The sequence below is a fragment of the Siniperca chuatsi genome, linkage group LG10 (assembly GCF_020085105.1).
Source record: "Siniperca chuatsi isolate FFG_IHB_CAS linkage group LG10, ASM2008510v1, whole genome shotgun sequence".
NCBI lineage: Eukaryota > Metazoa > Chordata > Actinopteri > Centrarchiformes > Sinipercidae > Siniperca > Siniperca chuatsi.
In genome coordinates this window covers 26,731,619-26,746,157 of record NC_058051.1, presented here as the reverse complement: position 1 = coordinate 26,746,157, position 14,539 = coordinate 26,731,619, and the positions used below count along the sequence as shown (strand labels likewise).

The window sequence follows — 14,539 nt, the reverse complement described above, 5'->3', positions numbered from 1 at the left end:
CACTGCTCTGTTGATATAAGAAGCAGATGTGAAATATGCAGACATAGGAGGAAAAACAGACTTAAAGTGCCGATCTGCACAGATGTGAATGTGTGCTACCTTCATACAGACAGAAAAAAAGACAAACCAGTCAATGAAGATCTGTCCTAATGTAAATGTTTAGTTTAGAGCTGCAGCAATTAGTAGATTAATCGATGAGTCGATCCACAGAAGATTAACCCATTAATTGTTTCTCAAATTCCAGAATTTGCTGCTTTTCCTTGTCTTAAAATATAATCAAGTCCATATCTTTGGGTTTTGGACTGTTGGTTGAACAAAACAAAACATCTGAAGATGTCACCTTGAGCTCTCACAATTAATCAATGAATTGAGAAAATATTCTGCAGATAAATCGATGATGAAAACAATCGTTAGTTGCAGTCCTGCTTTAGTTCTGCTAGCCTTTGCTTTTATAGAAAATTAATGAAAACTGCAACAACGCATGCTAACGCAGAGTGTTTCTAGGCGCATACAGCAACACACCCTCAGCACATCGTGTATTCTTTAATAAAAGTCTCGTAGAATCCACCAGACACTAGTGACACTAAAATCCAATGAAAAGCTTGGTCTTTACACTACATTTACCCACCATAGAAAACTCCACTTCCCAGGAAAGGCAACCCCTTTGAGTTTCAGTGGAAAAACCGATCAATATCCCCAAGCTCCAATAAACAGCAGGTGGTGAAAGTTTTAGTCCCAACCTGAATCGAACTTGCTCTTCCTCAGATGAGTGTGTGTGCGTTTCAAGTTCCTAAAATAATCCCGATCTTCAGGCGAAAACACCGGACAGAGTTAATCTGACAGACGGTGGGATCGAAAAAATGTGACAGAGCTGAGAGGCTCACTCTGTTTACTACAGCGGTCTACTGGGAAGACACACACAAACATACACACACAGAAAATCATCAACCCCGCCCCTTTTCTCAATCGCACCCCCGCAAGCTCACACACATCCCGGGTGACTCATGAACTCCCACTGAGACTGATTTCTTTTCTTCTGAGAATTAGCGACGTTTTCCATCTGACGAACAGTTGTGTGATGTTTCAGTTGATCCAGATGTAACCAAACTCAAATTCAGTGAGCAATGGTCACATTTTTTATTATTCATGTCTGTGCTAAACTCCCCGGCGTGATTTAGTACTTCATTTGACCTTTGAGCCTGAGGTGAAAGGAAGTTAAATGAGGGAGCTCAATTGGGTTTCTTCAAAAGTGCTGACCAGGGGCAGTAAATCTGTTCACACACAACCAACACACAAACATTACCATACACACATTTATAAAACCACATTCAGTGTACCTTCTGTTCAGTCCGGATCAGTTTTGAATTCAAAAACGGATATTAAAAAATAAAAAAAGACAGGTTAGTTTTCATATTAAAATCAAATGAGGAATAATGGATATTCCATTCTGAAATAAACGACTTTGGTGTAGTGTAGTGATTAAAGGATCAGTCGATTAACTGTTTAGTCAACTGACAGAAAATTATTCTGCAAAAAGTCAGTTTTTAAAGGGGAAATCCACAAATTCTATATGTCAGAGTCAATATACTTGTTATAGGACTCCTCAGCCTATGAAAACCATTGTGTAAATGTCTTCTGTGGCTCTTTTCACGTCCGAGAAAAATAACCCTGATGATGTCACGTGACATGATGAGATAACCCTGATGATGTCATAGTGATTCATTAGGGGTTATTTCACTTTGAGAGAACATTTGGGCAGACTTCACATTTCTAACAGAAAGCCTGTGTTTAAAGCTGCAAGCTCCAGTGTTTTTAAAACTTGGAACTAAAAATCAGGATATCGCGGCCTCTGACCATTTAAAAAAAAATAAAAATCCGTCTCTCACAAGTCCACCAACTTTATAGAGATGTAATAATCTCGCTGGAGTACCCCTTTATGCAAACCATTTTCTGGTTCCAGATTCTCAAATGTGAGGATCTGCTGTTTTTCTCTGCTTTATATCATTGTAAATTGAATATTTTGGGGTTTTGGACTATTGCTCAGACAAAACAAGACATCTGATTGATGACATGACCTTAGCCTCTGGGTAACAAATAATCAATTAATCAAGTAAAAAATCAGCACATGAATCGATAATGAAAATAATCGTTAGACGCAGCCCTGGTGTGGTGTGTTTGGGGAGAGTACAGTGTTGTGTGGGTGTGTGGTGTAAGAGCAAGCATGATTTATAGCCTAATGTCCTGTTACAGTCTTTAGCGCTGACCACAAACACTCAGCCCACTACTCTCTGTTCTTTTATCATTCAGGTTAATCCGAGATGAACAGTGTTTAAATCCCCCGCAATTAGCTAGCTCACAAAAACAAAACCCCTGAGGCTGGGGGGCCACATGTTTGGAGTAAAAGAAGGTGGGAGGTTTTAATGCCCAAACCCCACCTCTTCTTGTCCTGTGTCTTCAAAACAAGGCGACCTGCTGAATCCATGTCTGCCCCGCCACCCCCCACTGTCAGCCTTAATTAGGGGAGGCTATATTTAAAAGAGTGGACAGCAGCGATGCAATTACCCTGAAGTATTAGACCCCACTGGCAGTGCCATTGTTGGAGGCAGAGATGGGGGGCTGAACACGAGCGACCTTCCCTTTATACCTGACCTTGGCATTAACCCCTTCAAATCTTCAAGGGAAGCGGTTAAATAAGGGGGAAAAACAAAGGGAAATGTGAGCATGAAGATAACAAGGATGAGCAAGTTAGTGTGAAAAGAAGTGTAGAAAAAGAGAAAGGATTAAAGCCAAATATTTCACCCCTGATGCTGCTGCTAGAAGTTCCACGGTTTCATGCCTGGCTTCAGTTAAGAGTGATTTAGAGAGCGAGCGCTTCCACAACCATAATAACACGTTCTGATTTGGAGATTTTTCAAAGCTTATTATCGCCTCTCTAACTAAGCTGTGCAGACTGCCATTCTCACAGCATTTCATTAAGCAGCGGTTGTTTGCATTCTCAAAACACTCAGAGCAAACCAACAATTTGTGGGGTTTGCCATAAGAAGACTCTTCGCATGCGAGGGATTTAGGGGGGTTGTTTTCTCAATCCATCTCCTCACTGGGGGCCTTCTCTTAAGTCTTTGAACCCTGGCTATATTGGTCGGCCCATACAAGGTCGTTTCCATTGGAGCATCAGTCAGGTACCCTCTTCCTGTTATTCCCCCGTCTGCCGCGATGCTGCTTCCTGACTGGGATGCTCCTGGGGGGTTGAGGTGGCGTCACTGGTAAACCCCCCTTACTAGTGTTTGTACTTTCCTGACGAGACATTGTATGGATGGACACACATAAGTCAGTGTCCACCTTGTTTGTTATTGCTGGATGCCTGTCAAGCTGATTTTCTTTCCACTAACCCTGATGGACAGGCGTCCTCTTTTTCCACATTTCAGTGACGTTACATCATTATTTTGGGTCAGCGTTTGATCTAGATGCTCAGTGGTAAAATAACAAAATAAGTCGCAGTTTTATGAACATAACTGATGAATAGACTTCAAAGCCAAACTATGTAACATTTGCTGAACAACGGCCACTGTGGCCACAAGAAGCAAATACAGGATGATGGCACGTTGAATTTTTCTTTCCCACAATTCTCTTCAGTCAGTTGCTTTAAAGCAGCTCTAATCAATATTTTTATATTAACAATGAATGAAAGGACCCTGTGTCACCCGACTCTGCAGTTTAGCATCTTTCAGCTAACTGTTTTACTTTTACAGCCTGCAACTTTACTGTTTTGGTTCACTCACCGCTTTCATCAGCATCATTTCCAGCCACATCAGGCAGCTGTTTTCGGAGAAAAAGCTCTGATAAACCCACTGTACACTACCTGCCCAACACCAAACAGCAGACAGGCAAGGTCAGCGACTAGCTGATGAACATGGTGGAGCATTTAGCAGCTTAAGAGGCAGATATTTCCCTCAGGAGTTGGTAGTGACCAAACACAGAGCTAAAAGGAGAGTGAATATTGGACTTACATTTGCCAGGTGGACACCAAATTAATGATAATGTTGCTTCATGACTGCTGGATGTGTAAATAGGCAACTGTTTGCTAACACGTTTACCATATCAGCTGATATGGTAATATGTCAATCTTGTGTTTACAACAAATAATTATTTTTGCTTATTGTTTTACTTCTGGGATAAAAACCATTGAAATGTTTATCTGTGACATCTGTGAAATGTAGAGTCATACAGTCAGCAAACTCTAACAAATCTTGTCCTGAAGTCTGCTAACATTAGCCGACAGTAGCCACCATAAGCTACTGGTCATACCAGTCACGCTGTAGCAGAAAAAACACTGAATGTATTTAATTTAACAAGAGTGCATTTTATTGCTAATTAATTAAACTTTTCATTGTAAGTATTATGCGTATTTTGATCAAACCTAATTCATCAGAGTCAGCAGGTGTTGTTGAAGTCCTCCAAGTAAAAGTGATAAAACACATTTTCCAAGCTAAAAAGCAAAACTACATACTCTATTTTCACTGGAATCAGATATCTTCATATAGTCATCCCTCCATGGAGGTTAGGAGATTGTGGTCTGATGAAATGACTCAAATGAGTCACTGTCTCAGAGTCATCAGCTTCTCTTTGTGGACTATCACATCCCATAGGGCTGGAAAAGTACAGCTGGGTGGAAGACACTCTGTGATTGGTTCACAGCTGATGAAGTCCTTGTGTGTCTATACAAGAGGGAGTTGCCAGCCTGTTGTAGCCTGCTGAGGTGGCTGGGATCCACCTCATAACAGTCTCACTCCACTGGAGAGAAATGTTTCACATAAACATGGGAATTTCATGTGTGAGTAATGACTGAACACAGGGAAGGCGTTTCGGTCTTTTACAGGACAAGCGCGATGTATCGTCATATATTCACTTAATGAGAAAAAGTTCAGTTATCATCAACTGACGTCTATAGTGCAACGAGGCCAGCTGGCACTCAACGCAAAAGCAAATCCTTAAGCAAGACTGATGATCAATTCAGTCTGTCTCATGTAGTAAAATTATTTACAAGATATCTCATGAATGTGTGGTGACAAGTCAACCTACTATAAACTCACAGTTTACTGTCACAAAGCTGATCACTGTGTCAAAAAAAAAAAAAGAGGTAAACAAACAACTAAAACGATTAATGTTTCTCAAACACGGATGGTTCATGCAGACTGTTCTATCATGAAACAAACTCCTCATCCTAACAGGGAGATGATTAACTGTGAATCAAGAACAATGTGTTAAAATGCATGAGAGTGCCAGTCAGTCTGATCTAGAGTGCATTTTTCCACCAAATTAAACATTCTAAGTTTCACATAGAAGCTGTCTGAGTTTTCCAGGGTGCACCGAATAACAGTAATATGTTTGTAATGATTTTTTAATGCATTTCAGTCTACTGGATAGTTTACAGGTCTATTAAAGTCTGGTACATTGTATGGCCCCTCAGCCAACTGGACCACAACACGCTGACTGAATCTGGCATGTGCATCCAAATCCTTTTTAACCATACTAGCGGCATGGCTCTATGGGTGGCAATGTTGGTATGTCGGTTGATCTGTCTGTCGGTCAGTCAGGCCACCGCTTTGGTCTAGACTATATTATTTCAAAAACTATTGGATTGATTGCCGTATGATTTTGTACAGACATTCATGGGTCCCCAGACCTTCACCTGACTTTTCCCGTAGAGCCACCATGAGGTTGACCTTTATGGCTTTGAGTGAACACTCTCAACAACTATTTAATGGATCGCCATAAAATTTGGTGATTTTATGACTTTTCATTTAATGTTCAAGGTTGATTTATTTACCATTTTACAACACTGGGGTGTAAAAAGAGATTTAGTTGCAGTTCCCCTTTTTTGCTACTCACAAACACAAAAATACAAAGTTATATACAAAAACTATATACAGTAGATTGGTGAATAAATAATAAGTCATAGAAATAAAACTATTTTACATGGGGGAGTGCTGGTATTTAGCGTCATCATCAAGTCAAAAGTTCAATTTCTCCAATACTTTGGTACTAAGATGGTGAACATGGTAAACACACTGTACTCACATGAGTTTTTAACTGTTCAAGAATGTAACGCTTCCATAATTTATCAATGGTCAGCTTCATGTTTAGGTAACTTTTCCTCAGCTCCCCTGATGTCTAAAGGACTCCAGCGTCATCTGAGCATTGCAGAAAACCATTTCCATTAGTGGGCTTGCATTACTACATAAAGTAACCTTTACAGGAATTTTACAGTTATAGCTGAGCTCACATCCTTTTACATTTTTTTCCCAGCAAACCAATTCAAAGACTACGTAGTCACTCAAGTTACCCAAGTGAGCAAAACTGATTAACATACTGTATTTTCCTGTTCTGAAATAAATCAAGTGTGACAGCTTACTTTCGAAGATGATGGAAACATTTGCACAGAGAGAAAAAGGCAAAGAAAGAAAACATAAGAAGAAAGAAACATAACTTATATTATCCATAAAATGCATGGCAGTTTTGCCCACCAGGACCTTTTTAAACATTAACAGAATAATCCTCAAAAGAACAAGGATGAGGAGGAGAGGCAAGTAAACTAAGAAGACACGCACAGCTGTTTTAGATAGTTGTATGGCCCATACATGCTGAGTGACTGACTGCTCCCACCTTGCTGGAGATTCCCTGCAGGCTGAAGGATGGACCACGATCCGACGGGTGGGAGGGTGTTAGTGTAACTGCATGACACCCAGAACTTAATTCATCTCTACCAGGAAATGGCACCTAATACTGTGCACCCTTCAGCCCCTTGACACATACAGAAAGTGGGCATCCAGCCCCAATGAGAGTGTTTACTTAGCACCCTTAGCAGGTCCCTGTCAGTGTCAGTTAGGTGAGATTTTTGGCCAAGCAGGTCAGTGGAACAGAAAGCAAGGTTAAGTCAGTAGTCAGTGCGTCTGTATTTATAAAAAAGCAAAAATGGGCATGAAAAGAAAATCTAATTTGACAACTGACAAAAAAAAAAGAGCACAGCTAAAGGTAAATGAATAAATAACTAATTCTCCTAAAACAACAGTAAAGGATTACTCATAATGTATGACTGAATGGGGACAGAAAAGAGAGAATGGAAGTCAACCACACAATGGGGGTGAGTGTGAGGAGCGAGTGACGGCATGTGACACACAAGCCAGGTTTCCATCGAAATGTAGCACAAATTTAAAAACAGAATTTCAAGAAAAATCGGCAAAAGAAAGAAGAAAGCACTAAAAGAAAATGCTAACTAATGCGCGTTTCCGTCCACTATCGTTTAGGATGTAACGTAAATATTAGGAGTTGTGCATATTGACATATTAAACAGTTGGTGGCACCGTTTCCACTCCTGGTTTTTTATGCGCAGATTGAAAATGTGCTTAAAGGGAGGAAATGCAGAGAGAGGGAGCCCAAAAGTCAAAGTCAGCTGACTGAAACTTTTCCTCATCCTTTTTGTTTCTGTCAAACCCAGACTCTCTTCACATTATCCCTGCGCCTCCAGCTGTTTGGGCTGGGAGGGGCCCGTTGTCAAGGCGACCCACTCCTTACGAGTTGTCTTGTCTGATCCTGTCAAAGCTGAGGGAGGGAGGGAAATGAAGGAGACAGGGACAGAAGCGAGGGGGGGGGTGGGGTGGGGGTCTGGGGGTAAGGCGATCAGGGATAATAAGGCCTTCTATGTGGGAGTCTAGATCCAGGGAGCAAGCTCAGACTAGCATTGAGTGCTAACCAGCATAATCTGAAATGAATCCCAACAACTGAGCCAAGAACTAACTCTGGATTGAACGTTATCTTCCAGTCGGACACCTGCAAGCTAATTTTAAATCCCGCTGGCTTGCAGAAACCCACAGCAAAGTATCCAAATAGCCCTCTTGGAAACACATGCGTCGGGCCATCTAAAAGCCTTCTAGTACCCTTTGAGTGCTGTTGTGTAATGTGGTGACAGCGCTGAGCTACGGCAGCACAAGTACAGAGGCTGACACCTGGTGTGATTTCAGTAAATTATGGTGCAGGTGAACTCATTCAATTCCAGGCAAGTCATGCTGAGACGCAGCCCCGTCGGAAGCTGATATATGGCAGTAGGAGACCAAAGGCAGGCCTGTCTGGGAATAAAATGGTTTAAATGCAGTGCAGGACCGGCCTAAGATTCTCTCTGTCTGTCTGTGTTTGCATCTGCTCTGTGTCCTGTTGCCAAGCCGCTGGCAAATCAAAGAGACTATTCGTAGAACTTTAATAAAAACTCTTAAAGTGAAATATAAAAAAGTTTAAATATTTTTTTCATTTTCTGAGCAAAAATGCCTTCTTTGATGCGTCTAAATCTGTTTAGTGGGTAAATATCAAGGGATGGTCCCATTCTTCCTAGAAACGTGCCTCTCACTTGTGAAGCAAATGCAGAGTGAGTGAGCTCTTGAGGAGAATAAGCGACATAGTGAGCCCTGTAGGCCAGGGTTGCCATGACATTGCCCCCTGCTGTTTAAAGCTTGTTACAGGCAATGCATGTCTAACTCTTGAGCAAGAGTCATAAGATTGAGCTTAATGAGAAATGCGTCTGAAATGATAACACAGCACAATAAATTGCATTTGTTTATAGTCCGGAAATGCTCAACTATAATGACTCACCTTCTCACTGTTCTTACCTCAATGTACTAAAATCACCAGAAATATAAGGAATTGTGACATCTCGTGATATCCCCTCTTTAACTAGGACAGAAAACATCATTGTGTGGTCAAGCAATGAAAAGTAAGTGTGGAAAAAAAAACACTAATGTATCATGATGCAATAATTTGAGGTCCGAAAGCCAACTGATAAATCGAAAAGTGTAATATTTTCTTTGGAGCCCTCTGGTTTTTTTACCCTCTCTGTATCTGCTGTCAACCTGCCCCCCTCCTTCTCTCTGTCTTTTTTTCCTCTCTGTCAGTCCGTATATACCAGTACACACTGGACTACAAGTCTTTCCCTAATCTCCTTACATAATAACACCAACCCTGACCCTGACCAAGAAGACAGGTGGCGTCAGTCAGACATGCTTCGTCCCACACTGCCTCCCCCCTGTGCCACAACAGGTCATATAAACACAAATGCATACACATACTTTAAAAACACAGCACATGAACTCCCCTTCTGCCTCACTCACAACTCAACTGCAAACAAATCTTTAAAACAAACTAAGGACCTGTGAGAGGGGCCAGGAAAAGTGGGGTTGGGAGGCTCAGTAATGTGAGGAGCAGGGAAAAAGGCAGCAAGGATAGCTCAGGTTAAGCTCTTTGGCTCTTTCTTCTTCCCCCACTTTATTATTCTCGGTTGCCATGGAGAAAAACTATATATATCTCCGCTTCTCTCTCCACGAGCTGACTGAAATCACCATCTTTTCATTCTGTCATTCTCCCTTTCCATCGTTTCCGCAGAGAGGACAGCATAGGACAACATCTTGATTCAATGGGGAAAGTCCGTCTAATGCTCAGCTCTAGTGGCAGGAGGCAGCTGACAAAGCAAAACAGCCGAGACAGGCCGACAGACAGACCGGACACTATGTCGGTTTCTCTTGTCTTCTGGCCAGACTCCCATTTTCAGAAACCAGTGGCTTCAAAGGAATAATTCATTTCACAGTCTAGTGGCCAGACATAGAGCGCCGACACTCACGCCCCTTTTAACACCTAAAAGAAGAAAAGCAGCTTTGCCACTCACTGCTTCACCTTCACTGTGTCGTAATGCAACACAAGAGAGATGCATGAAACTTCCGGGTACATCGGTCGGGGTCAAAAGCTTAGGGGGACAATCGGGAGTTAAAGGGACAAAGTCGGAGTGCGTGCATCTTCATTTTAAAGCCGTTTCATTTTTAGTTCCTGTTTAAGTGACAGTAAAAAACCTTTTTTGAGGTCTCCTGGTGGCTTGGGGGTTTAAGGTGCTAGCCATGGAATAGCACAAGTCCTGCAAATTACTATTATGTATGTAATTGCTCTCAGAACGACGCATATAAGCATTTTCTGATATGACGTCTCTAAGTTTGGTTAGTTTTAAGCACAAAAACGACTTGGTTATGGTTAAGGAAAAATCATGGTTTGGGTTAAAATAACTACTTGGTTAAGGTCAGGGGACGTTTGTCATCATGGTTACAATAATAACCACTTGGTTAAGATTAGGGAACAATTGTGGTCAAGAAGGAACCAACGGTGCCTGTCGGTAGGAAACAGGAAACGAACAGCAGTGTCCCGTGGCACAGTCTGACATTTTGTTAACCCATTCAAAAACCCCGATCTCCACTCTCTGCAGACCTTGTGGCTTTATAACAACATCACACTATTTCCTCCTTTGCTCTGACTGATAAGGCGAGGGAGAACAGTTTCAAATCAATTTGTGGTTTTATGGGGGTTATGGGTCAGACTATTTCTTGACCAGGTGCAGTAATTCCTGGAGTCACTGCAACCAGCACAGACTCCTTTACTTTTTACAGTTTTTGTACGGATTAAACAAACGAGATACAACACGTTAATTAGAGTTTTAGAGGTGTTGGTAGGAGGTTTTTGTTACCTTTAGACAGAGCCAGGCTAGCTGTTAAGCAGCTGCTGGCTGTAGCTTCATATGTAGCCTACAGACATGAGAGTGGTATTGATCTTCTCATCAAACTCTCTGCAAGAAAGCTAATAAGCGTATTACCCCAAAAATGTCTAACTATTCCTTTACGTGAGACTTCAACTGCATTATCTGGGGTTAAGAAAATATGATTTAAGACATTTCAAGATTTTCCAGGACGTGAAGACACTCTGAAGACAAGCCTGCTGACTGTCGTGCTTGTCAGTGAAATCAGTCCCTGCACAGACCTTCTTTAGGTTGACAGTTTAAGAAAGGTTTAAGGGTTTTTACCTTAGAGGCCCTCCGGCGCTCAGGACACTCAGGGTGCTGGCACACCACCCAGTCCTCCTCCTGGACAGGCTTGTCATCTGAAACAGAACACACAAGTCAATTTGACATCTCTCTTTATCACTAAAACACCAGACCAGCCACCTAGCCAGCTACACATCCATTAACACACCTTTCTTGGTAAAGCTGTAAAAACATATTGTAGACACAAAGACTGAAGTCAATGCCTGTGTTTATATAAGGACAAAGTGAAAAAGAGGGAGGGAGAGTGACTAAGAGCACAAGAAACACTCTCACACAGTAATAAAGACAGAGAAGCCACGTCATACAATGAAGAACTCTGGTTAAAGAGATTTCTAGAAGGAAAGGTAGACAGAGGGAAGAGGGTGGGGTGTGTTGTTGGGAGGAGATCACAGAGAAATGAATAACGACCAAAGAGACAGGAAGAAAATGGAGCAAATGAGAGGAAGCCCCATTCTGGTTTTTGTACGAAAGTGCACTCATCATGGATATGCTCGCTGTACTCCACTCCACAATAACAAATCACCATTGTCAAATAAACCTCTAAAATCTACTTGACTAGTTGGCCAACACTGCATTGAGGGTATGATAAAAGGCAGTGTTTACGTCTTCATCTTCTACATGTACACACACGATAAAGATATCATAACAGAGACCCTGAGCGCAGCAATATTTATCTGTCTGCCTAATGAACAAAACAGAGAATGCATGTGCAGGAAGCAGAAAGTAAGAGCAGGGAAGGGGAGCAGAAGGAACTGGGGCCCGACGGTGAAGGTGCTTGTGGCCAAAAGTCTCCAGTTTCCGGGCATGACAGGACTTTGTAGCAAAACCTTTACAGCAAGATCAGATAACCTGCATTGTAATGTCACCTCTCCCTGTTTGGCCGAGCCACACATGTAATATCATTACTAAATCATCAGTAATAGAGACGGGCTGCTGCTCGAAAATGAAGTCACTTAGTGGTTGAACTTTAAGGCCAACTTCAAACAATAATTTGTCACCATAAAAGAAATGGTAAAACAGACGAGGCCCTTCTCTGAGCTGGCGTACAGAAACAAGTCACCTTGAGTCATCCACTTGGCTACAGCTACACTCACAGGTCAAGGGTGCTTGCGGGGAAGAGGGAAAAACACTGTAATTGGTGCATACCACAGAGCCCATGGCTTCCCCACTGCGAAGGGAAGGGTCAACCTGTCGGCAATGAATTTGCTCAATCCAACTATAAACAAGACCAAGAGCCTACAGCCACGCTAGCAGCTCTGTGAGACTGTACTTAGGCAAAGATGTGTTTTAGCTAAATACTAACGTCAACCGCTAAAATGCTCACAATGGCAATGTTAACATGCTGATGTTTAGCAGGTGTAATGTTTACCATTGACACCATCTTAGTTTACCGTGTTAGCATGCTAACATTTGATAATAAACACTAACACAAAGAACAGCTGAGGCTGGTGGGAATGTCATTAGTTTGAGGTATTTGTCATAAAATGACGTCAGGTTTGACCTGATGATGGTGCTATATGAAAAGTTAAGGGATCACCGAAGACATTACAATTCATCCTGACGGGAACCATGAATGTTTGTAACAAATTTCATGGCAATCCATCTAATAGTTGTAAAGATTTTTCACTAAAAGCCAAAACTGCTTGTGGCCCTAAAGGAAGGGAAGTCAAGGGATCACCAAAGTCAGGAGGATTCATCACCTGGGAACCATGAAAGTCTGTACAAAGGTTTGTGCTAATCCATCAAGTTGATGTTGAGATATTTCACAGAATAAGTGAAAACTTCAACCTACTGGTGGCGCTAGAAGAAAAGTCAGGAGATCACCAAAGTCAGTAGGATTCATCCTCTGTTGACCATACATGTTTGTACCAAATTTCATGCCAATCCATCTAATCTAATAGTTGTTAAGATATTTCAGTCTGTCGTAGCAAAGGTTTCAGTCGTAGTCATCTGGACACTGTTTTCAGAATCAAGACGTTTCGGCTCCCATTCTCAATTGAGAATGACTTCCGGATGGGAGCCGAAACGTCTTGATTCTGAAAACAGTGTCCAGATGACTACAACTGAAACCTTTTCTACGATAGAACACTCCTGGACGAATGAGGGACTACACCGTCATATTTCAGTCTGGACCAAAGTGGCACTGCCATCCCTAGAGCCACACCGCTAGCGTGGCTAAAAAGGTCCTTTGAACACCTTTTAACATTTCCAGAGTGTATTTTGTCAAACTTCTACCACCTTCAGGGAAAAGAGGGGGGAAAAAGTCTCTCCTGTGTCTCTGCTGTGCTGGGAGCAGGCCGAGAAGCGCTCTCAGCGCTAGCTGTGGTCTCTGCCTGCAGGCCTCAAGCCAATGGCTCCCTCAGGGTTTACAAGCAGCAGGCTGCAGAGGGAGCCTCCAACTTTTATGGCGTGTTTCCCAAAGAGGCAGAACTTTCTTTACCACTGCGAGATTTCCCAGATGATTTACATTTATCAGTTGGACAGAAACAAATAAATGCAAATGTTGCACTGTATCTGCTGGATGTGTAAATAAGCAACTGTTTGCTAACAAGTTTGCCATATTCACTTAAAAGGTGACAAAATGTCAATGTTTTATCTACAGCTGGTTTCCGTTGCACCCAAGTGGCCACAAAACCAGTTATTGCAGGTTTAAGAGGCAAACTCAACTCAAAGACTGATATTCAAAGAACAAAAACCTAAAATGTATCAGATAGATTACATTTCCTAAGTGCATTAGCTAAATGACTACATGAATATTTTTTTGTATTAATGCACAAATCTGCGTATTTTACCCACTTGGAAATGGATCCAAAAGAACCAGTAATCAGAACTCAACGCCGAAAAATTCAAACTATACAAACGTGAAAAAATTCATATTTGATCCGTAATGATCAGTCAGAATTCAAAATTCTGTGTATAAGCACAACAGGCCGTGTCTTGCATTCCAATTGGGGGGTTCGTAAAATCCACTGTCATATTCATGTGTGGAAGCATTTTGGGTTTGACACAATAGATAGAGAAATTGTGGATAAATATAAGGCTGTTTGCTGACTTTGTAAAATGCAGATTCCTTATAGTAACAATACCATGACGACAAATCTGATAAGTCATCTTTTAGCCTGCCATGCAAAATGGGCAGCGGAGGCACCACAAATGAACGTGGCTACATGGGTTATGTTACATGTTACTAACTGATCCATAACCTCATCCACTCTATTTCCCACTGTCCTAAAGTCAAGCATCTCCTTAGCCCCTTCAACTCTTGGCCCTGTTTTTACTACTTTTCCATCTTGTTGTATTGTAAAATCACTCTATTATGTGCTGAACCTCCATCTTCTCTCCTACTTGCTCATATCTTGCTGACTCTCCCGCTTTCTCTCTCTGATGAACTGGAATTCCTGAACTCAGCAGTGCTGATTAAGCCAAAAGCAAACACAAGCACACACTATACACGAACACACGTGACAGCAGACAATGAGCTTGCACACTAAAGAGACAGTGGAGCATCCCATCTACGCAGCTCTCTGCTGGCTTGCTCACCACAGAGAGAGACTGCCTGGGGCAAAGACCCATTAGGCACCCATAAATAAGCCAGAGTGGCGGGAGCAAGTTCGAAATGATGCACACTTGAACACG

At 41.9% G+C, this 14,539-nt stretch overlaps 1 protein-coding gene across 4 annotated transcripts in view; it reads right to left on the bottom strand.

The window, feature by feature from the left end:
• plekhg5b (pleckstrin homology domain containing, family G (with RhoGef domain) member 5b) overlaps nt 1–14,539 on the bottom strand; it is a 74,771-nt gene that overhangs the window by 43,664 nt on the left and 16,568 nt on the right. For 2 of the 4 annotated variants that reach the window (XM_044211710.1, XM_044211712.1), the window contains one exon: nt 10,883–10,959. In XM_044211710.1, coding sequence (XP_044067645.1) covers nt 10,883–10,959 — 77 coding nt within the window. Of the gene's footprint in view, nt 1–628; nt 893–10,882; nt 10,960–14,539 lie in introns of those variants that run through there. The other 2 variants (XM_044211715.1, XM_044211713.1) reach the window with 2 other exon arrangements.